The 23,320-nt window shown below is 52.2% G+C and overlaps 6 protein-coding genes across 6 annotated transcripts; 4 read left to right on the top strand and 2 right to left on the bottom strand.

Moving 5' to 3' along the window:
- Window positions 1–2,199: 2,199 nt before the first annotated feature.
- On the bottom strand, window positions 2,200–4,054 carry TRIREDRAFT_119616 (uncharacterized protein). The gene has a single exon (XM_006961520.1). The coding sequence runs from the start codon at window positions 3,883–3,885 to the stop codon at window positions 2,338–2,340; it is 1,548 nt and encodes a 515-aa protein (XP_006961582.1). The 5' UTR covers window positions 3,886–4,054; the 3' UTR covers window positions 2,200–2,337.
- Window positions 4,055–5,898: 1,844 nt separating this feature from the next.
- Window positions 5,899–7,607, top strand: TRIREDRAFT_21166 (uncharacterized protein; the record flags this gene model as incomplete). Its single annotated transcript, XM_006960909.1, has 1 exon — window positions 5,899–7,607. The coding sequence occupies exon 1, from the start codon at window positions 6,048–6,050 to the stop codon at window positions 7,605–7,607; it is 1,560 nt and encodes a 519-aa protein (XP_006960971.1). The 5' UTR covers window positions 5,899–6,047.
- A 476-nt stretch (window positions 7,608–8,083) lies between these two features.
- TRIREDRAFT_54195 (uncharacterized protein) lies at window positions 8,084–9,536 on the top strand (the record flags this gene model as incomplete). The annotated part of the gene is made up of 2 exons (XM_006961119.1): window positions 8,084–8,545; window positions 8,688–9,536. 2 exons carry the CDS (start codon window positions 8,084–8,086, stop codon window positions 9,534–9,536), a joined length of 1,311 nt encoding a protein of 436 aa, XP_006961181.1.
- Window positions 9,537–11,082: 1,546 nt separating this feature from the next.
- On the top strand, window positions 11,083–11,647 carry TRIREDRAFT_102554 (uncharacterized protein; the record flags this gene model as incomplete). Its single annotated transcript, XM_006961120.1, has 3 exons — window positions 11,083–11,110; window positions 11,225–11,301; window positions 11,453–11,647. 3 exons carry the CDS (start codon window positions 11,083–11,085, stop codon window positions 11,645–11,647), a joined length of 300 nt encoding a protein of 99 aa, XP_006961182.1.
- Window positions 11,648–12,208: 561 nt separating this feature from the next.
- Window positions 12,209–13,751, bottom strand: TRIREDRAFT_102555 (nucleoside hydrolase; the record flags this gene model as incomplete). The annotated part of the gene is made up of 4 exons (XM_006961521.1): window positions 12,209–13,194; window positions 13,267–13,436; window positions 13,551–13,653; window positions 13,712–13,751. The coding sequence occupies 4 exons, from the start codon at window positions 13,749–13,751 to the stop codon at window positions 12,209–12,211; spliced, it is 1,299 nt and encodes a 432-aa protein (XP_006961583.1).
- Window positions 13,752–16,499: 2,748 nt separating this feature from the next.
- Window positions 16,500–17,798, top strand: TRIREDRAFT_53027 (uncharacterized protein; the record flags this gene model as incomplete). The annotated part of the gene is made up of 1 exon (XM_006961121.1): window positions 16,500–17,798. The coding sequence occupies one exon, from the start codon at window positions 16,500–16,502 to the stop codon at window positions 17,796–17,798; it is 1,299 nt and encodes a 432-aa protein (XP_006961183.1).
- Between the last annotated feature and the right edge of the window lie 5,522 nt (window positions 17,799–23,320).

Here is a 23,320-nt window from a genome sequence, read left to right on the forward strand (position 1 = left end):
CCTTTAGGTCCTTTATGTTATTTATATTATCTGCTGCTTATTATATAGCTTCTGCAGCCTTCTAGGCTGCTTATAAGACTTTTATAATCTTATCTTATTGCTAAGGAGCTTCTGCAGCTACCTAGGCTTGCTATAATAGCATAGTGTATGTAAGCGGCGGTCTTAATGCTCTCTTAATATATAGAGGCGGCAGCAATAGTGTCTTTTCTTAAGGGAGGAAGGCTAGATTTCTAGGATTAAAGAAGTCAGGGTTATTAAGAAATTATATTATAAATGGCTACTTTATATTAAGTTTAAAGTTATTATTAGTGTTAGATTTTATAGCTACTGCTGCTGCTACTACTGCTGCTACTACTGCTACTACTAGCTCTAGCTCTAGCTCTAGCCCTGGCCTTAGTAATGCTGCTGTCTTTAGCATGTTAAAGTTATTATTATTAAGCTTGTTGCTATTAAATTATACTGCCTCTAGCGCTAATAATGCTTTTAGCGCTAAAAAGCTATAAAACTTGCGGATTGCTGTAAATCCAGCGCCTTACAATAACTTTAAAAATAACGGCGGCTCTAGTTAACTGTTTATTATTACAATCCTGACGTCTGTAGTGTTAAAAATCGCAATGCCTAAGGATAAGGGCGAAAAAACGGCTGGAAATAATAAAGTCTTGGTGTTATATTATAGCTATAGGCGTTGCCAGCCTTTTATACTGTAATTAGGTGTGTGGCTATAGGGGCATTAGTGTGGGCGCAGTAAGTTTAGTATAGGCATGGACTATTACTGTTTAAATAGGGATTTTTAACTGTTTAAATAGGACTACTCTATGAGAATATTAAAGCGCTGTAGCATCTTGTAATTGACACTGGTTAAGCTCTCCAGCCACTGGTCGGAGTCGTCTTCCCGTCACGGCTGGTTTTCCTGGATACCTCATGTGAGCTAGGAACGGGCACCTCGAAAGCTTCTTCTGCTTTACCGCAGCACTGCCTCTTTGTCTCCTGCTGAGCGGCGCCGTCCCGCGCTGGACTAATGATGCCGGATACGGCAAGCTCAGGCCCGGTGGCTTTCTCGTAATGCAGAGTGGGTGGGCAGACCACGACTATGCGTTGCTGATGACGATTCCAGTTCGAGTTGGAAGATTGCAGGCGATTGTCTCTTTTTAATAATTCGAAGCAGAGGGTTTGAGCTTGGGTCTAGTTAGTAATCCGCCTCGAGGATGCACTTGCCGCTGTCTAAATCCTCGACTCTTGCCCAACATGTATCTACATTCTACTACTCAGGTAGTACCTAGTATTAGTTGCTCTTTCCGTTTATTACAGCCAGCGAATTATGTTATTCGGCACTACAAACACTGAGCGCTCTACCTGATATATCAATGCAATGGATCTCACAGCTAGCTACCATTACAGCGAATAGATGCACCGTAAAAGCATTGCCAGCATTGCCAGCATGCCATAGCCACTCCATTCAGCAAGCCTTCCTTCTCTGAATCAAGCATTGACGTTGCTTCACACTTCCTTTTATAATAAACAGTACTTAGTTACTCCACAACAGAACACACAACATCAACCACTTCCTAGGTATGTATCTCTTACATATTGGCAACACATTACCGACTGTATTTGTTCAAAGATCCTCATCTTACACCTTGTTCCAATAAAGCAGTCTAAGTGACGCATCAATGCCACAGGTTGCCGCCAGCCGCTTATCACCGAACGAGATGCCTGGGTGTCCGTGTCCAGGGGAGGGGCGTGTGCCATCATCCCCCATCCACACAGCACTGTTAGTATGTCAGAACTTCGATAGAACACAGGATTGTTACGAACTGGTGAGTACCTACCTAGTCATTACGTCGATCTTGCTGAAGAATCATTACCTACAATAGCAAATGCAAAGTCTCAGCCACGGCAGCTTGCGTGAGCGATAGACCAGCCATCAATTGTCTCGAAGTAGACTGTCGAGGCAATCATGTCAGGACATCGTCTTCCTCTTTTTCTATCAATACCTTAGGCACCCAAGAATCAGCCTACGAAAAGCTACTATAGCCGGCTTGATTGCTATCATCATCAGGCATGTGGATATTGGGACACAAATTCCTCGTCAAGATAGAGTATAACTGCTGCATACGGAAAACAATACTCCCAAAACTCCATTACAAATTAGGTATCTAAGCTGTAAGCCGTGAAGTCAATACTATGGTACCCAGTAAGTCGGTAACTTTCGTCCCTCTCCCTGGATAATGTATCTAGACAATGCGGTCTATTCCAGTCTCAGGTGAAAAGCCCCTCCTCCAATTAACGCCGGTTCAATATCCATGCTTATGCTTCTCCGGCACTGCCTAGTCTATTTCAACGACCTGTCAAGTAACCCCCGCTCTCGAGCAGGCTTGATGATGCCACGAAGCTGAAGCCGCCAAATGGGTCGTCCTTAGGGAGGCTGGCGGGCCAAACGTCCCTCGACGATACCGTGGGACTCAAGGAAAGCTCCGTGAATTCTGGTGCAAAATTCTCCGCCAATTCAGGATCAGTAATCATGGGCTGGATGGGCGGTTCCATCTCCCGTGCGGCCAGCTTCTTCCAGTCAATCTTGCGGAAAAACCGATGCTTCTTCATCGTTTGCATATCCTTGGGCATCACAGCGCCCAGTCGTTTGTTGGGGTCCTTCCTCAGGAGCCGGGTGAGAAGATCTTTTGCGTCCAGGCTGAGGTAGTAAGGTAGCACGAGCTTCTGCTTGACAATATTGTCCTGGATCTTGGCATGGTTTCCTCCCCTGAAAGGAGGGTTTCCCGTCATCAGGTCGTATGCGAGAGCCCCAAACGACCACCAGTCCACGGCCTTGCCGTACTTCTTTCCCTGAATAACCTCGGGTGCCATGTACTCGACTGTGCCCAAGATGGAGTTGCAGCTGTCCTCCGATTGGTCGACTGCCACCTTCGAGAGGCCAAAGTCCGTCAACAGGAGATGGCCCTCTGCGTCGAGAAGACAATTCTCAGGCTTGAGGTCACGGTACACCACGCCCAGGGTATCGTGAAGGTGGGAAATTGCCAGAAGCATTTCAGCCATGTAGAAGGCGGCCACCGATTCGGAAAACATCTTTTCCGTATTGAGATGGGTGAACAACTCTCCGCCTTGTCCGTACTCCAGAATCAGATAGAGCTTCTCTTGGTCCTGGAAGGCATAAAAGAGCTTGACCACAAAGGGATGTCGATTCACCGATTCCAGAATCTGCCGCTCGGTCTTGGTTTGTTCCACCAGCTTCTTGTGGACGACCAGAGATGCCTTCTTGAACTGCTTCTGAGCGTAGAGCTTTCCGGTGGTGCGTTGCTTCACCAGCACAACCGTGCCATAAGTTCCTTTGCCAAGGCATCGCAGCGGCTCGAAATCATCCGACGTCATCTTACGTCTCGGGTTCAGTCCGCCCTCCAGAGGTTCCATAAACGATCTCCCGCGCACGCTTTCACTGACAAAGTCGTTCTCCAAGTTGACCTCGTAACTCATCGACCCGCCATCAGAAAGGTCGCTGCCACTTTCGCTGCGACTCCCATCCCGGCTTTGGGAGCGGCTCATGTCCTCGAGACTGGTCTGAGAATTCAGGCGGGTACCATTTCGAGACATGGATGAGGAGCGCGATGCCGGATCAAGGCTCAGAGGCTCCATCTGCAGCCGCAGTTTGGCGATCCCCGACATGCTTGGCGAAGCAGTGCTGCGCAGGACCGGGCTGCAGTTGGCGCTCACAACGTCGTTGATGCGAGGACGACCACGAGGGGCCGACAGGCGTGGTGTGTCACAAACACCATTGTCGGAATCTTCATCGCCAGATGCCACTGGCGTCACCTGAAAGCCACGAACAGTGGACAGTGCCACCGCCGGCGAGGACCCCGATGCTTGCTTGATCATGATAACAGGCAACGCAGCCCACTGTTTCTAGACAAACTGCAGTTTCAACAAATAAGAAGAGCGACAGCCAGGAGCTTGTTCAACTCCCGAATCACACAAAACTCGCTGCTCTCAAGGCGTGCCACGGCGGCGCTCCGGATCTACTCGCTGCGCGGATTCGGTTTGTCGCTGAGACTCAAGGCGGCTCGACACACGCATCTGGTACCTGAAGAAGGACGAGGGCAGATCAGAGTCGTCTTGTATATGCATTTGTGAGTGGCCGGTTCCAAAGGGAAGAGTGTGAAGAAGTGAAAAGATTGCCTTTGTTTCACCGAAAGGTGTGAGGAAGAAGAAAAAAAAAACAAAAGAAGGAAGGGAAGCGAAGGGAAAGCAAGGAAGGAAGTGGCAGATGAGGCAGGCGGCTGGCCAATCCCACAGGCGGAATATTTTTAGTAATTAGTTGACCACCAAAGGGCAAAAAAAAGTGCACCTCACCTCAACTTTTTTTTTCCCTTGACGGCTTCGGGCTTGGCCTGCAGGCAGCCTCACCTGCTGCTCACTTGAGCCCTTTTGACCCCTGTAACCAGCCCTTGAAACCTTCCTTGCCAGGACGCTGGTCGTGGGATCCAGCGGATTCAGCGCTCTGTTGCTGCAGACTTTACCGGGCAAAAGGTATTTCCCACAGCACATGTCAGCGCGGTGCCGGGGGCGCCAGAGGCCGCTAAACTTTGTTCGGGCAAAGTTGGGCTCTCTCCACAGAGAAAAAGAGGGCTGAAGGAAGAAAAAAAAAGTTGGAAACGAACCCCAGAGATCCATCGTACGATTGCCCCGGATCACGAGAAAATTGGAAGACAGACTACAAAAAAAAAAGTGAGACCTGATCGTCATGACTTTGAAGCCAAATGAGCCACTTCGTGACGTGTTATGAATCACTTCATAGGCCTGTCAGCTGCCCTGATGCTCCAGCAGAAAAACCAGGGGAAATCTGCAGTCGATCCCAGCAGTCTCGCATCGCCCTCGTCGACTTTCCAGGGGCTGCAATGGACCCAGCGTCTTGCACATGCCATGCATGCTTGGTTGGCAACCCCGGAATGTCAGTGAGCCAGCGGCCACTCCGGCGTGCCTGACTTTAATCACTGCCTATCGATAACATGAGAATGCTACGGTGTTGAGTGTCGCTTCGACGGGGTATTATCTGTGCCTCTCCTTTGCCTGGTTCGCTTGTTTCGTACTTGCAGATACCTCGAAAGCAGATAGAGCTGCCTTGTCCACGGCACAGGCATTCTGTGAAGCCCCATCTGCGATACGACGTGGAAGAGGACTGACTGCTGGATCCGTCGGCTTGTGGCGAATGCGTGCCGTCACGAGTGCCCCTGGCTGAAGGACTGCATCTCGATGAGCACGGATAACGACGGGCTTCACTACTAATGCATGTGATAATAATCGAACGTGGAGAAGAAGATGACCGAAAATTCTGTGGCAAAAATTCCAGCACACTGCCCTTCTTGTTCTTCTTTACTCGAGATCCCTTGCCCTGGTGTCATTGACCTGATTCTCTGGGCGGGTAGAACTTCGCCAGGAGTTCAAGGAAAACATAGAAATCAAACAATTTCGTATCTGCATTATCCTGCGCGTATGCCAGCCCGAGTCCTATTTTAATAGATTGTCTTCAGCTCAAGAGTAAACCAAATGTTTATTCGAGACCATATATACACACACAAAGACTGTAACAGGAATTCTCATGTTTGCCTGTTTGCTTGTTGAATATCTGCCTCTTCAGTGAACGCTAGGCCTAAAGGCTAAGCCTGGGACGTCGCAATAGGCACTAGCTTACCTAATAGTAGTCCGCCAATGAACGATGGTCTCAAATTTCCAAGCTCCAAAAGCTTCCAGGTTGCCTGCAGTTCGGCTGGCAGCCTCGTCTCAAACTGATCCATTGGTGAAGCGCGAACTGGTGATAAGCTACAGAGTCGCGCTGCTCTCGAGATTTGGCAGGGACTCGTCTTGGCTACTTGACCTTGGCTTATACAATTGTTATTCCTTCTTTTAGATCCCGCGTCTCTACCTGATACTGCTCTGTACTGCTTCACAAACCCCACGATATCATCTCGCTAGGTTCTCGCGAAGACCACTCTTCTGTCACGACAATTCCATATCGTCCTTCCTCGACCCCTCTCGACAAGATGATGCACCCATCACGACAAGCATATGTGGAGGATGCGGAGCAGCAGCCCGCGGGAATCGCCCTGGAAGATGTCCCCGAGGACCATGACTACGAAATAAACATGGGCGACGGCGCCCCGCCAGAGAAGGCATCAGCAATTCTCAACCAGTTCAATCGAAAACGACTCGCTGCCACGATTGCTGTCCCGACCGACGATGGACGAGTCCGCGCCAAGCTTCGAGAGATGGGTGAGCCCATCACCCTATTTGGTGAAGGACCAGCCGATCGTCGAGACCGATTACGAGAGCTCTTGACGATTCAGGCAGAAATGGCTGGACTCGAGAGCGGCGACATCACAATGGAGGACGCGCCCGAGGAGGAAGAAGAAGAACAAGAAGAAGAATTCTACTCTAGAGGAGGGCCCGAGCTGCTACAAGCTCGTATCAACATTGCAGAGTATTCCCTGCCGCGAGCAAAGCGAAGGACAGCTTTCCAAAAGGCCGAATCTACAATACCCCTACGGACGCATGTGAGGTTTCGGAAGCAAATCAAGGAGAGATTACAGGCATTTGAGCTGCAGGGAAGTCAGACCATTGGCGAGAGGCATATCAGCATGACCAGATTCTCGCCAAACGGGGAGTTGATTGCGGTGGGCAACTGGGGCGGTCAAGTGAAGCTCATCGATACAGAGAACCTTACCGAGAAGATGAGCTTCCGTGGCCATACCAACAAAATCAGCGGCATTTCATGGTTTCCAGGGGCTACCTTGCCCGAGAGCGGAGTCTCCCCAGATGCAGTCAACCTTGCTTCGGGCGGTGCCGAGGGATTGGTTCACCTTTGGTCTTTGAACCAAGACACTCCTCTCTCCACCTTCAAGGGACACGCGCAGCGAGTTTGCCGCGTCGAATTCCACCCATCTGGACGGTATCTGGCATCTGCCTCAGAAGATACCTCGTGGCGACTTTGGGACGTTGAGAAGAATGCCGAGCTTCTGCTACAAGAGGGCCACTCTCGCGGTGTCTACGCCGTCAGCTTCAACACGGATGGCTCTCTTCTTGCTAGCGCAGGTCTGGACAGCATTGGCAGGATATGGGATTTACGATCGGGGCGGACAGTCATGATTCTCGATGGACATTTGGATGGACACATCAAGCCGATCCACTCATTGGACTGGAGTTCCGATGGCCACCGAGTCCTGTCCGGCTCAGCTGATGGATGGATCAAGTGCTGGGACGTTCGAAAGGTGCAAAGGACAGGAGGCATTGGTGCCCACAACAGCGCCGTGTCCGATATGCGTTGGTACAAAGGCCTGGACGACCCTCTCCTCGGCACCCCGCCGGGGCAGGACGAAAAGGGTGCTCAGCTGCCCAAGAAGTCCGGCACCTTTTTCATCTCGAGCGGTTTCGATCGGGACGTCAAGATTTTCTCCCCCGACGATTGGACCCTGGTGCAAACCCTGAGCGGACACACGGCTCCAGTTGCCAGTGTTGATTACAGCAGAGACGGGCGGTGGATCGTGAGTGGAGGACACGACCGCACGGTGAAGCTGTGGGGGAGGAATGACGGCGAAGCATTATAAGCACGAGGCTATACATATTTGTTCAATGGAATCAAAGGCATGTCGGAATAGATACCCAGGTTTGGCACGGCAAATTGTGTTGAATTTCCTCAAAAAAAAAAAAAAAAAAAAAAAAAAAAAAAAAAAACAGGTGAAGACAAAGAAGCCACAAAGGGGAAAATACAACTTCAAAATGCCGGCTGAGGGCAAATTGAGAAGAGAGTGTCAAGCAATCGAAGGTGACGTCGGAATGGCCTGCTTAGTCATGTGACTCGCCGCTGCCGATTAGATAACAAGAAAGGACGGGTCATAGCTGTAACCACGATTTCGTCCCTGGTCTGTCGCGCCGCCCATTTTCAATCTTCATCATGACGTCCAGCTGGCTGCGGTCCGACGAGTGAAAGAAAAGCAGGTTTTATTCGACACCGACGCTCTCGATGAAAACGCGCAGTCGCTGCCCCCAGACAATCGCCAACTCGCTCTAATTGTCCACAGCAATGGCAAGCATCGACCGCTACCGCCCCCCGCGAGAGGGATATCAACCGCCAACGCTGTCGGGCTCTGCGCGCCACGAGAGGCCCTCTCGGTCGCCGCCTCGCCGTCGCGATGTCCCTCCGGCCGCGCCCACGCCTCCTCAGCACAGCGCGCGGACGTCTCCTCCGAGGCCGCAAGGCGTATCCAGCCAGCAGACCCCTTCGCGATCTGGGGAAGAAACGCCGCTGGCGCTACCGAACCAGTGGTTCTTCACCACGGACGAGGTGCTTAGCACGCCCTCGATCATCGACGGAATCTCGCCCGCGGAAGAGAGGCTCAGGAGAGCCAAGGGCATCAACTTCATATATCAGGCTGGCGTGATGCTCGACCTACCACAGATAACGCTTTGGGTAGCTGGAGTATTCTTTCACAGATTTTACATGCGCTGCAGCATGGTGCAAGATAAGGGGGGCATTCATCACTACGTACGTGCTCTTGTTTGTGATTCCATTCCATTCCATTCCACTTCTTTGCCACCATTCCACCTTTTGCTCCCTCGCCTTGCAACGCTTGGATGTCTCAGCCAAGGATTACGTCCAGCAGCAATGACTGACACTGTACGCACAGAACATTGCCGCAACCTCCCTATTTCTGGCCAACAAGACCGAAGAGAACTGCCGAAAGACCAAGGAGATCATTATCGCTGTTGCTCGAGTCGCTCAGAAAAACACAAAGTTGATTATCGATGAGCAGAGCAAGGAATACTGGCGATGGAGGGACAGCATCCTGACGTACGAGGAGGTCATGCTAGAACAACTGGCATTCGACTTGATGATTGACAATCCCTACCGTCACCTGTTTGAGCTCCTTGGACAGTTGGAGGTCATCCACAACAAACAGCTACGGCAAGCCGCTTGGGCATTCTGCAACGACGCGTGCTTGACGGCCTTGCCACTGTTGATTGAAGCAAGGGACGTCGCCATCAGCTCCATCTACTTTGCCTGCGCCCACACGAATCAGCAGATTGACGATGTCAACGGCGAGGCCTGGTGGAAGTTTTTGAAGGGGAGCGAAGAGTGCTGTGCAAAGGCGATTGAGACGATGCGGCAGTTCTACACGGAGAATCCGCTTAGAAAGCAGAACCCGTCGCTGCCATCGCCCGCTTTCCACCTTGAAAACACCAGACGACGCCACGATGCGCTGAACGACACCCAATCGTCCAATGCCGGAACGCCGATGGAGCTCGACCGAGAGAGCCACAGCCCGGGCCCCAAGATGAACGGGGCGACCGATCGGCACTCGGACACGAGGGACAAGGAGCACGAGGGTCCTTCCAAGGCTGCGGGCGACGGCGATTACGCGCCACGATCTCCGCCCAAGAGAAAAGATGCTGAGGCGGACCTATCTGCCGAAAGTGAAAGGGCCGAAAAGAGGGCCAGACTCTCTGAAGACGAGGGCGAGCTGGTTGAAGACTAGGCTGAAGCACAGGCGTGCTCAGCCCATCAACCCTGCTCTGGGGAGCTTTGGCGTTTGGGTATCTCTACTGACCATGCTGCTATTTTTCATTACTTCCTCCTGTATTACAATGGCACGACGGAACGGTCCTGACAAAGGTGTGAGGGTTTCCCTAGTGATTTGAGGTAATGCTACGAGCTCGAGGACGGCGTTGAGGGACTGTATTATTTGCTTTCGAGAGCTGATCACATCGAATCGGTTTGTTGGATAGAGGCTGCCGCATAGGCACAAGGGCTTAACTGTGACTTCTTTGAGCTTGGGAGCCGGGTTTTTCTATGTTTCCATTTCCTCATCTTTGTTTTCTTGCGGCGGCTGGACAGAGCTTGATATCCCAGGTAGTAGTATGCAAATTGACTCTATACGATCTACGCTTGGGCAGCGTGCTTTCTGCGTTGTTGTACATTTAAATGCCGTCGTAACAACGGGTGGGTAAATGAACCTTTGTTGAATGATGGCTCACTATCAGTACCTACCTATAGGTTAGTAGTGACCGTTGACCGTTTGCTCTGGGCAAGCTGCATTCACCTGTCCCAAGGCTGAGTCTTCATCTCAACCTCTCCTCACCCAATCGATTCAGCCGTTTCTGCCAACTACAAACGCTCTGACCGCCTCAATGTGTCTATTAAAGTCCTGCTTCCAACCCATTCTTCCTCTTTTTTCTCTTTTCTCCTTCTTCTTCTTTTCCTTTTCTCCAGCTCTCTTTGCCTTTTGGCTTAGATCAAGTGTAGTATCTGTTCTTTTCAGTTTTAATCTCTGAAATGTCTCCACGCGAGACTTTTTTCTTTACGATTAATTCTTATTTTTGGTGTTTGGGGCGAGAGTCTTTTCCCATGTGCTTGCATATGGGACTCTTGCTCAGTGTGTCCCTGGTATTACACTGCTTCCGGGTGACGCGAATGTTGGGGGGGTTTTGAAGCTTTTCGTTGCCCTTTTCTACGTTGGCTTGTCTGACGGGGTGAAGAAGAGTTTTTCCTTTTTTTTCTTTTATTCTTGTGCTGCGTACTTGGGGAATGACATGTGAAGGGATTGTTGGTTATGGATGGGGTTGAGGTTGGAGTTGATGATGTTTTGATTGCGCTCGAATACGATGGAAGTTTACGGCAGAGTCTTGAGTTCCTTTGACTGCGAAGCTTTGATTCTTGCATAGTAGATCATCGAATAGAGATAGATTCAGCTTCTTAGCTAGAAAATTCTATATCAAAATGCGTCCCTCTTCCGAACAGTAGCTCGAGAGATCGAGAGATGGAGCTCCGTGGTTGGCGTACCTATCCTAGCAACATCCCAGAAACAGCTTAGCGCGCATGATGAGAGCTACAACTTCTGGTGCTTGCTTCTCGAAAAAAGAGCAATCCATAAGTTACTGAACATCCACTATTACAACCCCAATCCAACAACACATTCTCGGCCTCAAGCAAGCAACCAGCCAAAGCCTCTCCATACTCGTCCAAAGCAGCCAAGTTACACCACTCCTCTTCGCGCTTCTCATACAAAAGCTCCTCTTTGCGCAATGGCCACGTTAGGAGGATATCTCAACAGTGAGCACAACAACACACACACACACACACACACACACCACTCGTCCCAAAAGCCCCCGCAGCCCACGTTGGAATCTTTGATCACTGACGTATGTTCTGAATGTTGCTTTGCAGAGACGGTCCTCATCGTCACGGCCGATTCGCGAATTCTTGTTGGAGAGCTGGCAGCTTGCGATGCATCAACAAACCTAGTACGTCACGTCATATCTATCCCCCTCTGGGAATAAATCCTCTCGTGTGGCGAAGCTTTGAATTGAAGCTTTCTTTCTCCGCCGAGGATCGAGTTGAAGAAGAGAAAGAAGAAGAGATGGTTGCTAACTGTTACTTTGCGCAACAACACAGGTCCTCAAAGGCGCCGTGGAAAGAATCATTCGAACGCCCGACGACCCGGAACCCTCCGCAGAGGTCCCGCTGGGCTTGTACCTCGTCCGAGGCGACAACGTCTGTTCCGTGGGCCTCGTCGACGAGCCGCTGGACAAGAGCATCGACTGGACAAAGGTCAAGGGAACGGTAATAGGCGGCATCAAGCACATCTGAGGCGCGCCCGCTCTTGCCTCGACCTTGCGGATCTTTTCTGGAGCGATGGCGATGCTCCCCTACAGAGATTAATGGGTTTCGAACCGCCAACGTCTATTTTCTTTGTGAGGGACCAACTCGGCGGAGATGAGATCGCGCTCTCTCTCTTGTCATCTCAATGTCTCTTGCTTCGTTATGGGAATTACCCGAGATCTCTATCTGTCTCTCGCCTTTCGGGTGTGGATGGAAGATGCAGCCTCGAGAGGGATCGGGAGTGGTGGAAGCACAGCTGATCTAGTTTGTCTATTTTCTTTCTATTTTCTTTGTTCATTTTGGTTTATCTCGAGTATGGGTCGGTATGGGCACTTGGGAGCGCCTGGAGTTTATATGGTCCAAAGCATGAAGCCGGCCTTTCTTGCAAAAAAGGGTACGATTCTCTCTGTCTAGATTCATCTTATATCAATGCTATCTCTTTCATTTGCTATACCTGAGTTGCGATTTGCTGACACGGCGCTCCATCTATCCAGAAAAAATTCCAACAAACAAAAAAAAAAAAAGAAAAAAAATGCCCCTACCTATACTCTAGTGAAAGACGCGCTGCATCCAGACTTCCTTGAAGATGGCCTCGCCGGGGGACTTGATCAACCGCCCGATTCTGTTACCCTTGCGGACACTCAACCAACCCATGGTATCTCCGGGGACCTCGTCCAGAGTCACCAGGTGGTCGGCGTTCTCGAGGTTCTCTGAGAGCTCACCGGCGGCCTCGCCAGGCTTGGTGCGGACACGCTTGTCGAGGACGTAGGATCCCCGAGTCCACTGTCCAACGGTCTCGACACGAAGATCCTCGGCCTTCGCGGGGGTCTGCCATCGCTCATCATCGTGGGTGAGCATGTACCAGACGGTGAAGGGGTCGTGCAGAGCCAGCTCAGGCTCCCTGCCGTCTCCCTCCATGGAGTCGATCTTGTCAAAGGCTCCGTTGATGAAGTGGGCGGTCCATCGGGCAAGAGGGCTGCCGGCATCGACGAGAGGCTTGACGGTTTCGTTGAAGTAGTTCTTGTTGATAAAGTGGTGGTTGGTGATGTCCAGGGGGCAGAGAGTGACCTTGAGGCGGCGAGAGAGCTTGGCGGGGTAGGGCTTGATGTTGACATGGCTGGGAATAGGGGGCAGAGTCGAGGCAGGGGTGGGCGATGTGAGGGCATAGACAAGAGCGGCGGCGAGGGGATCCGCGTAGGTGTTGAACTCGGCCGTGGGGGTGACGTTGCCTGGAACTTCGACAGCTCCGCCCATGACGACGAGCTCCTTAACCCGGAGGAATGTTTCGGGGTCTTCGGTAGCCGCCAGGGCAACGTTTGTGAGGGGGCCGACGGCAAGGATGCTGATGGTGTCTGGAGGGTTCTCTCTGAGGAGACGCAGCATCTCCTTGTGGGCGGGCTCCTTTGAGGCTTTGAAGCGAGGGTAAGAGGGGCCGTGGTCATTGCCGTCGTCCTTGTCGAACAGAGCCTTCCAAGTCTCGGCGGGGCTCAGGTCAGTGTGAACATCATGGACGTTGTGCAATCCATCAGCGCCATCTAGATGATTGGTGTCAGTCAGGCATCTTTTATACAAGGGAAACTGAGCATTCATATCCAAGAGTCACGTACGGAAGTAGTCAGCAGCCAAGACGGGGTCGGCGAGGGAGTGCTCGGCTCCAGCAGCAATAAGCGTCTTGTGAGCCTTGAGAGTCTCGTAGCCCTCGGGACGGCCTTGGAATTTCCTCCACTCGAATTCCTTTTCCAGAACGTGATACATGGCAGCCACGTTGCGAAGGCAGCTAGAGGAGGGTCAGCCAGTTGGAACACGATGAGTAAAGGGATGTGCAGTGATATCCATGATGATGATGATGATGATGATGATGATGATGATGATGATGATGATGATGACTTACGACTGCAGCGGGACGTTGCCGTATGTGACGGAGATCATGGCCAACTCAAGCTCCTCGGGAGAGGCACTGAGAGCCAGGAGAAGAGCCATGACATCGTCGACACCTGTGACGAACGTAAGTTTTTTTGCTATTCGAAAGGACTGGGTAGAGAAAAAACATACCGGGATCGGTGTCGAGGATAATCTTGCACTTTGGAGCCATCTTTGTTGTCGCTTTTGACGATGTTTGTCTAGAGGGGCTTGGAGGGGTTGAGTTTAAGGCTGGATTTTGACAGAGCAAACACCAAGCCGTTGACAAGAAGCAGCAGCAGAAGCAGCAGCAACGACGAGGACAAATAATGATAATAACAATGCGAGGTTCGGAGGGCGCGTACTTATAAGCAGCAAAAAAGAAAAAAGGTCCCGTCCAGGGGAAAATCCTCAAGCCACTTCTTGGGTCAGAAATATTGCCCTTTGTCAAACCAGGAAAAAAAAAGATGGGGAAGCGGCGCCAAGGACAAGAGGATGGCGGGGTTTCTCGCTCTTCACTTTGACACATAGTACTATACATGTACCTACCTAGGTATGATGACTGTATTGATACACTACCTAACTAAACTGTTCTAGCTGAGATAATCGCAGATGGATTTTGGTTGCAAGACGGAGCTTGCCCCGTTTGGTACGCCTTCTCAGCGGCCGGCAACGGCCGAAATCGATCGGGTTCAAGGAGAGACGGAGGAATATTATTCGCGAAATAGAGACAAAAGAGAGTAGTGATATGATGGTGGTGGTGTGTGTGGATGGGCTTGGGCTTGGGCTTGGATGGGCGACCTGCTGTAAATTGTTGAGTGCACGGCGATTGCCCAACGTATTTATGCGTAATATGTCGATCTCCAAGTCTTGATGCAAGGAGTTGCAGCGCAGTCGCTTTGGAGACTGGAAGATGAGTAAATACAGAGGTGATTCAGTCTTGCTTGGGCTGGGTTGCGCGGCTGATGCTAGAGTTTGGGCAGAGTTTGTCATTCTCTTGATGGCGGCAGTAAAGTCAAAAGTCGAAACTGGGATTGAGCTGGATGAATCACAACAGCTACAAATAGGTACATTTACTTAATAGGTACTGTACTTGGAAACAGTCTGCCCAATTGAAGAAAAAAAAAAACACTGGCCTCCGTGATGTGTTGATGTTAGTCCACTCGTACGCCGAAGATGACTTTGTAGGTCTGGGAAACCCTCGAATGTTTCAGGGTAGGCGCTTTCAACTGGAATCAACAAGCCCTGATATGATGATGCCCGTACCAACAGCATCGTCAGCCATACGCAACATACATACATGTCCCGACAGAGCACAGCAGCGCAAAGGGGAAAAAAACACGTGGCGTCCATCTGCAGGGGCAATCAAAACCGTTACGCAGAGCTATTGATCCAACCGAATTGTTGGTGTTGCAAAGTCCAGGGGCGCGCGGTACCTTGCATCTTGAGGACTCACGGACTGCACACGCAGCAGCTCGATGTGTTACGGATGATGCAAGTCTGGAACCTGATTGAAACCGGCCAGGTCGTCCCAATCGGCGTGGCTCTACTGCCGCCAGGTCTTTCTGATGTTGACCACCACGGATGCAGTATCAGGAGTGTAAGGGGGATATGTAGTAGGCCGTCCTAGGATATCGGTGGTTGAGAACGCAAGTACTATACCTGAACATTTCGAGGTTCAGCATCTATCCATACTTTAGGTACCCAGGGAGGAACTGATAGCACTGATAGTCGTAGAGCCTGCACAGTAACAGACACGTTACACATGAGAAAAGGGACGAGAGATGCAATATAATACTTGCACCTGCGCAACCTCGCCCTCTGTACGCGAACGCGACCCGACGCGAAGAGACCCCCAAGGCACAAGGCAACAACTGCATAAAAGGAGGAAAAGAGGCGCCGACTCTCCCTCAGACTGACACAGCACAAATACCGGCCCAGGGCAGCACACGCCAATCTGGCCACCCCCAAACGGCATCTTACGCGAAAAGGACGATCGCAGTTCATGTTGGTGCTCATGCCCACCCATCTACCTTATCTATCCATGGGTTCCAGTCCCGTCCCTGAGCAGGAGAGAGCCCTGCAACCAACTGGATACAATGTGCCACATATTAATCGACAGCTAACGACAAGAGGAAGAGAGATTCGGAGCTGGAGTCGTCTGGCCGGCCCCGCTGTTGTTCGCCGCCCAGCCACTCAGACGCCGCCGCGGCCACTTGGGCGCCGCTCCCCTGCCGGCATTTCCTCCCTCCCCGCTGAACGCCTCCCTCCAGCCCCCTGCAACTCGGTGCCCTCCAGTGGCGGCCAGCGAATTGCACAGCGCCCACACAGCACTGGCCGCTAGTGGCCAGCACGCTAAGGCGACCCCCGAACGCAAACCCCCTGCCCTGCCTGCGTTGAAGCCACCTGGTGCTTTCGGGCCTGGTTTCTTTTTCGTGTCCTCAACGGCTCTCGACGGCTTCACACCTTCTTCCTTCCTCCCCCCCCCAGCCGCTGCTCAATCTCCAGCTTGCTTGCTTGCTGCCATCGCCCATCGTTCACGGGTTCAGGCAGTGCAGTAGGGCCTAGACCTGATTCTAGCCTTCCAGCTTGCATCGATTCTGGCATCTTCATCCCGACTGCCCGCGATCCAAGCTCTTCGTCAGCGGCCGAGTTTTCCCAGCCTGCGGATTCGCGCCACTGCCGGTTTGTCGCTGCAGACAACCTTGCTGCCGCATCGCCCCTGGGTGCAATCAATCGCTCCCGCATCCCGTCAACCCGCGGCACGCCTCTGCAGCTATCCGACAATCGATCGAACGCCTGACCATTGCGTCGCCCTAGTCTCGTTTCGAGCATCCAGGGACTCCTTCTGGAGATAGAGAGCTTGGTCACCCATCTCGTGACTACCTCTTCCGATCCCGCTGATCATCGTTGACGACGCGGACGCCGTCCAGACTGCACCATGTCTGACGCCAACATCTTCTACACAATCGGCGCCTATGCCACCCTCATCGGCATTGGCTATGCCCTCTACCATGTCTCAACGCAAAAGGACAAGAAAAAGGGCGGCGTCGCCATCACCAAGACGGCCAAGGCCTCACAGCCAGAGGTCCGGAAGGAAGACCGGAAGAAAAAGCAACGTCTGGAGAGCTTCGTGACGGACCAGGACTCCAGCAAAGCCTCCAAGGCCGATGCCCAGAAGGAAAAGGCCGCCCAGGCACCTCACTGGCTGAGCAACGAGGCGGACGACAAGCAAAAGGAGATTGACAACCGAGAGTTTGCCAAGCAGCTCTCCAAGGCCAAGGAGGGTGCCAAGTTCAACACCAAGAACGACGGCCCCAAGCAGCGCGAGAAGACCGTCAAGCAGTCCAAGGCCAACAAGGCCAAGGCTGCCCCCGCCCCTGAGGCTGTTCCCTCTGCCCCGTCGTCCAACGGCGCTGATGCCGACGATGACGAGTCTCCCGTTGTCCTGTCCCCCGAGACCCGCCCCGTCGACGTTGGCGGTGTCAGCGACATGCTCGAGCCAGCCCCCGCCGGCCCTTCCGTTCTGCGTCTGACTGATACCGAGTCCAAGAAGGACAAGAAGCCCAAGGCCGCCAAGAACCCCGAACCGGCTGAGACCAAGAAGCAGAGACAGAACAGGAAGAAGGCTGAGGCTGCCAAGGCCGCCCGCGAGGAGGCCGAAAAAGAGCGCAAGATCCTTGAGGAGAAGCAGCGACGCACTGCTCGCATTGCCGAAGGCCGCGCCGCCAAGGATGGCTCTGAGTTCATGGCCGCCGTCAACGGCAACAAGTCTGCTTGGAACGGCACCAACGGCACCAACGGAACCAAGAAGGACGAGGCTTCTATCCACGCCCCTCTCGACACCTTTGAGCAGCCTGCCGAGAAGAAGGCCGCTAAGAAGGCCGCTCCTGCTGCTGCCCCCGTCGCTGCTCCCAAGGAGCCTGTCCAGAACCTGGAGAGCTCTTGGATCTCGGCTCTTCCGTCTGAGGAGGAGCAGATGGAGATGCTCAAGGATGAATCTGACGAATGGAGCACTGTCAAGAGCAAGTCCTCCAAGAAGTCCAAGAAGGCCCCCTCTGTCGAATCCGGAGAGGAGACTCCCCAGGCTCGCCCCGCGGCTCAGCCCAAGCAAACTGTCGACACCAACGCCAACAAGTCTACTAAGCCCGCGGCCAAGAACTTTGGAGGCTCCTTTTCTGCATTGACCATTAAGGGCGACGATGCTGAGGAGGACGTCGAAGAGGAGTGGGACGTCTAAATGCGAGAAGCATGACCAACTAGAACAAGCGTGCATACGATGCGTGCATTGCACAGTGGCCAGAAGCTGCTCGATAACCGCCTTCTCGCCACCGTCTACCATTTACTTGCCAGCATACCATGGCTGTCGGTATCTCATCTATCCAACCTGGCTAGTTTCAGGGCAGTCATACGATGTTGGATCAGGAGGATACCACATAAAAGCGTCTACTGCGGAAAGTGGAAGAAAATGAAGGGTCTCACAAGACCTGTTGACGTTGTGTGTTTGGCCGAGGCACTGGACAACCTGGCTGGCGATTGGGAGCTGTAACGTTTGAGCTAGCCAGCGCAGCTGATTTACGTGTGTCCCAGTGCCATGAGAAGCCACGCATTGATCTTTTCTATTTTGTTTGGTTGTTCTGCTTTCATTCTTTGTTCTACTATTTGTCGTTATGAATGCTAGTTGCCAAAAGAGTAAAACTGGGATAAGGGATCTTGACACAGGGAAGCCAAGCGGGCCAAAATGGGAGTGTCAAAGAAAGTGGAACTGGACGTCGAGGGATGAGAATACAGGGAACGAAGCGAAACTTTTGTGTGTGTGTATATACTGTGTTGATATCAAGTCGCGCAAAAAGAAGCAATCACTCTATGCTTTGCCACGGTAGAGATTCGCCGTTGATGGGGTTGGGCTTGAGCTCTCGGATACGAAGGCATCGCCATCTTCAGACTATCAGACTACTACCTGATCGAACAGATGAGGGGCTTGCATGTAGGTTCAGCTGAAACCAAAGACGTGACACAGAGTTACCATGCTTTCGGTTCTTGCACTGCAGTTGTTACATCTCGCCATATGGAGGGAGAAAAAGGGTAACCCGGAAGTAATACCTAAGGATGAGAACAAGCTACATGGCAGGAGTGCACGGAACGAGTCGAGGATTTGCTGTTTAAGAAGTTCCGCACGATCTTGCAAGAAACCTCTTTTCATGTTGAAAGACACGAGATTTACCTTATCTGACCCGAATTACTAGAATTACGGAGGCACTGCGTCATTGGGAAGGAAGTTGTTTGCATGTATCTGAATGATTCTCTGTATCATTGTTCCCTTTCATGGGATATCTGGAGTAGTTGTTGTTGCCGTCCAACTTCATGTAGCTACATACATAGGTAGGTAGTAGTGAACCGTCTACATGTAGATTGTTTCCCTTCAGACTGCCCTGGCCTTGACTCAATAGTCTGCCTCTCTATTGGGAAAACGGCTGCCTTGGCTAGTATGTACATAGAGGGGGACAGACAGACAGACGGGCTGGCGCGGCTCGGCTACGCAGAAAACATGTCGCCACTATCTTTACTATGTTCCTGATAAATTTTGCCGCCACCTTTTTTTCTTTCCCGTGTCTACTGTACGATTGTCCCTCCATGAGGGTTTTTTGTATAGCATCCATCATGAGAAGAGACGGGAGTACTTGCCAATGGAAAAAGGGATGTCCGCTGGGACGTCTTATAGACCAATTGGATGCCGTTGAGGCTTAGGTACCTACATACATTACACCAACTTGGCTGGTACGTGGCAAATGTGAGCAACAACTTTTTGTAGTGACGAGCCACACACATACGTACACATCTTACTGTATAATACATACAACACAGACAGACAGACACACAGACAGACAGCCAATAACAACACACCAAAAAAGCACCATGCATGACCCCAAAAGAGTGAGGTGAGGAGAAACCGGAAGACCGGTGCCGCGAAAAGGTTCCCAAAATCCAGCCCCAAGGGGGGCCCTGCAATAGGCTCCGGCGTCTGGAGTTACTACTAGGTAGTCCAGTAGCATATGGAGTCGCTGCAACCCCCCCTCAAAGACAGATGCTTAGTATGGGGGAGAATGAGGTGCTGTTTGGTTTAGCGGCCATGCGGGGATCCCCCCCCCCCCCCCCCCCAAAACTCCATCGGAGATGGTGCTGGGTTCTATTGGAGGGAGGGTAAAGGGAAAAAAGGAAAGGCGATTCAGGGCCTTTGAATCTCGATCTGGAACTTGCTGTTGTGCTGGGTGCTTTTTGGCAAGGACGTTGGGGCAATGACTCTTGAGAACTCTGAATTGATCGAGATGTGAAGTATTGATTGGTTCACTGTGCCGTTCAAACAGTATCTTGCGCTGTAAGCTTTCGTTTCTGGCTCTTGTTGTATTAATAGTCATTTCTTCGTTTCATTCTAGCTCGTGTAAGCGGGATGGACGGGAAGAACGGATGGACAAGGTCCCGAGACGGCCTTTTTCTGCTTGCCGCTCTGGCGAAACGGACGTGCCGGCTTGTTGGAGAACACCCGTGTTCATTCACTTGCGGCATTGTTGCGGATGACTTTTCGTTTTTCTTTTCACTTCTGCTGCGGTCGATTCTTCCGCGTCCTGTTGCCTCGTACACGGAACGCCGGGATGAGCGATATACCATGTATACCTTGATGTCTTCTATCAGTCCTCATACTACTACTACAGTACGTCTTTCCAACGCCCAGCAGTCAGCAGGTGGAGAAGCAGCACGCACGGCCAGCAAAGCTTGTTAACCGAGTCGTGTGAGAGTGGGAAAAGAGTTGAATTCGAAAGAAGCTTCCAAGCTCCAGAGTTCTGGTGGAAATCTGCTGCCTTAGCCCTGGGCTGCAGCTATTTTGTCTGCGTAAGACAGGTGAGTGAGTTGTATCAAGGCCAAGCTGTGGGTGGATGACGACGTGGCATCTCGGTACCAGATGCGGCCACGGCGTGCTCCCCGTGTTGGCCTGTCGAGTCAATTCAAATGCATTGTGTATACTAGATTGCAGTAGTACTGTATTATTGAAAAAGAGGGGAAAAAGGGTAATGATAAAACGACGCAATCCTTAATCATAGGCACCTCAGGTTTTTGTTGGCCAGCAGAGGGCCCAAACTCTCTGGAGACTCTTGTGATGTCAAGTTCCAAGAGGCGTGGCTGGTGGACAGTAAATAGGACGTCGAGGACGGCCAACATGCTGCCATTGGCGCAAGCAGCCAAGTTTGACGGCGAGCGACTTGTTGAAGAAGCCTTTTTGCTCCCAAGAACCTGGTCAGTCCAGGTGGCGCTGCTGTACAGTTAGTAGTCGTCGTCCAAAGGCAATCCCGCGCTTGTAGGTAGTGTATGTACGAGTATGTACATACGAGCCAATGTACATGTATGAGCAGCACGGCCACAGCCCTCGAAGTGGTCGGTGCAACATGCCAAACCTCGAGATCCAATTTTGCATCCCGGACCCTGTCGACGAAAAGGAACCAGGGTTGACGGGCTCAATTTGGTCTGGCCACCTGTTGGCACCATCCAATACAGGTGCAAGTGCGAGTCCAAAGTGCATGCAAGTGCCTGGCCTGGTGCCACGGAGGACGGACTGCTAATGAAACGAACGACAGGCATGTCCCCGTTCCGCCCTCTCGCTTGCTGGATCCATGTCGCGGCCGTGGATCCCAATGTTGTGCCGCCCGGATCCCTACGGGGTGACTGACTGGTGAATGCACATGAATGTTCGGTCTGGCTGGCGGCATTCCCCCCAATTGTCAAAGACGGGGCGAGGATGATGATGATGACGATGACGATGATGATGCGCAAGAGCATCGAAACAGACCCCCTGCTTCTTTATGCCCTGTCCAATCTGGCCCCAAAAGAGTTGAAACGACCACCAGCAGCCCGTCGCAGGTTCGAGGTTTGTTTGTTTCATCGACAAGGCTCAGCGCCTCCCCAAACCCGCAAGGTCGCGCGCGCGAAGAGGTTCGGCCTGGACAAGGCCCAAGCAACCAAGACAGCCCTTCTGGGGGGGTGACGAAAATACGGGGGAGAGACTTGGGACGAGCGACGCCAGAGGTTTGATGGCCAATGGATCCTGGAGCGGTGACGAGGGCCCGAGCACTAAGGCGAGAGGCTAGAGGGCTACCTAGAGGCATTTGGGGGGGGATTGGGGGGGCAGGTACCCGTGCGTGGGAGGGAAATGAGAGAATAATATCCCACGCCTTGGAGTCTCTCCTATCGTGTATTATACAGGTAGGTAGATGGTGAGGGTGTTATGAGTCCACAGGCGCGTGTCTGAGGCCGCCTGCTTCATCTGTGGACGAGACTCGATTGACCATGGATTGATGGTATCGTCTTTGCCAAGGAATTGTATTCCCCTGTGTGACCGGTAGCAAATGGCTGGAGTTTGTCCCAGAAATTGGGTTCAATGGCTTGCGAATGGCCTCTTGAAGCGGCGCCTTGGGTTCCGCCGCCGTCACGGGCAAACCGCATGCAACAGCAAAGGCCCCCCCCAATCCATCTGCGCCGAGCCGGACCACCTGCCCGAGTCGTACAGCGCCTGCTTTGAGGCCTTTGTGGCGATTGATTGAGCCATCAGATGGAGTCCGGGGCGGGGTTGGGCGCTGCTAGTTGAGGCCCTCGTACATAGTATGTTAGTACTTGTAATGATATTGATCAATTGCTGGATAGGACGGTTCGGCCCATTTCGAGTTGATGCGAATGGCACAAAGGCACTCCAGCTTGCACTCGCCTCACTGCTCCGTTACGGTAATACTGTACCTACCTAAAGACGCCGTCACAGCCCAGGCACCGGCAGCATCATAAGGAGTCCTGGACCCCCTGCTCCCTTCTCTTTGGATCCTGGATCCTCCCGTTTCGTGCGTCTGGGTGATCGTCTTCGCTCCGCTGCTGCTGCTGCTGCTGCTCTGGCACCTGCAATCTGCACAATCTGCGTTTCCCACCCCCCCATCCATCTCATCTCCATGCCCATCTGCATCTCCGTCTGAGCCTGAGCCCGACCCTGAAGATCTGCTCATTCAGTAGCGCCACGTCTTCAGCACTGGGCTGCACGTTACAGCACCCGCCAGCACAGCACATACGGCGATCAGGCGCTTCCCCAGTACTCGTTCGTACTCCAGGGCGCCTTTGCCGCTGCTCACAGCCCAGCCCAGGTGTTATTTTTGGCGGTCCAGAGCGTCTGCCGCGCTGAAACTCGTCGCCTAAAGCACCTTCTCCTGCTCCTGCAACCTGCACCTTCGCCTTCGCCGCTCTCGCCAGTTCATCGCTCGCTCTCCTTTCCACACCTCGGCCTTCGTCCCTCCTCTGTCGACGCTCCTCCTTCTATCACGCAACATCGTTCTGCCTGCCTGTCGCCTAAATTTTCTTTCTCTTCTTTCCATTTCTGGCCTTTTCATCTTTGTGACGACTTTCTTCCTTTTGACCGTCTTTTTCTTCTTTCTCTTTCTCTGCGCACTTCTCTCTTGTCACGGCTCCTTTCTTCCACACCTCACGCAATTTCACCTCTGGGGCCTCTCGAGACGTGAAACTGTCGCAAAACCCCCCTTATTCCTCCTCTCTTGACGATACATACCACTACTCGCTCCCCCACGCCCCAATCGAACGGCGAGCTATCGAATTCCTTCATTCCAGTGCACTCGACGAACGGCATTTTCCAGCGGACAGCCACTTGGCTTCTTTTTTGACCTTGTTATTTTCTTCCTCATTGGAAACTTTTGGGTGGATTTTTCTCTACGGTCGGTC

The sequence above is a fragment of the Trichoderma reesei genome (assembly GCF_000167675.1).
Source record: "Trichoderma reesei QM6a unplaced genomic scaffold TRIREscaffold_1, whole genome shotgun sequence".
NCBI classification, from domain to species: Eukaryota; Fungi; Ascomycota; class Sordariomycetes; order Hypocreales; family Hypocreaceae; genus Trichoderma; species Trichoderma reesei.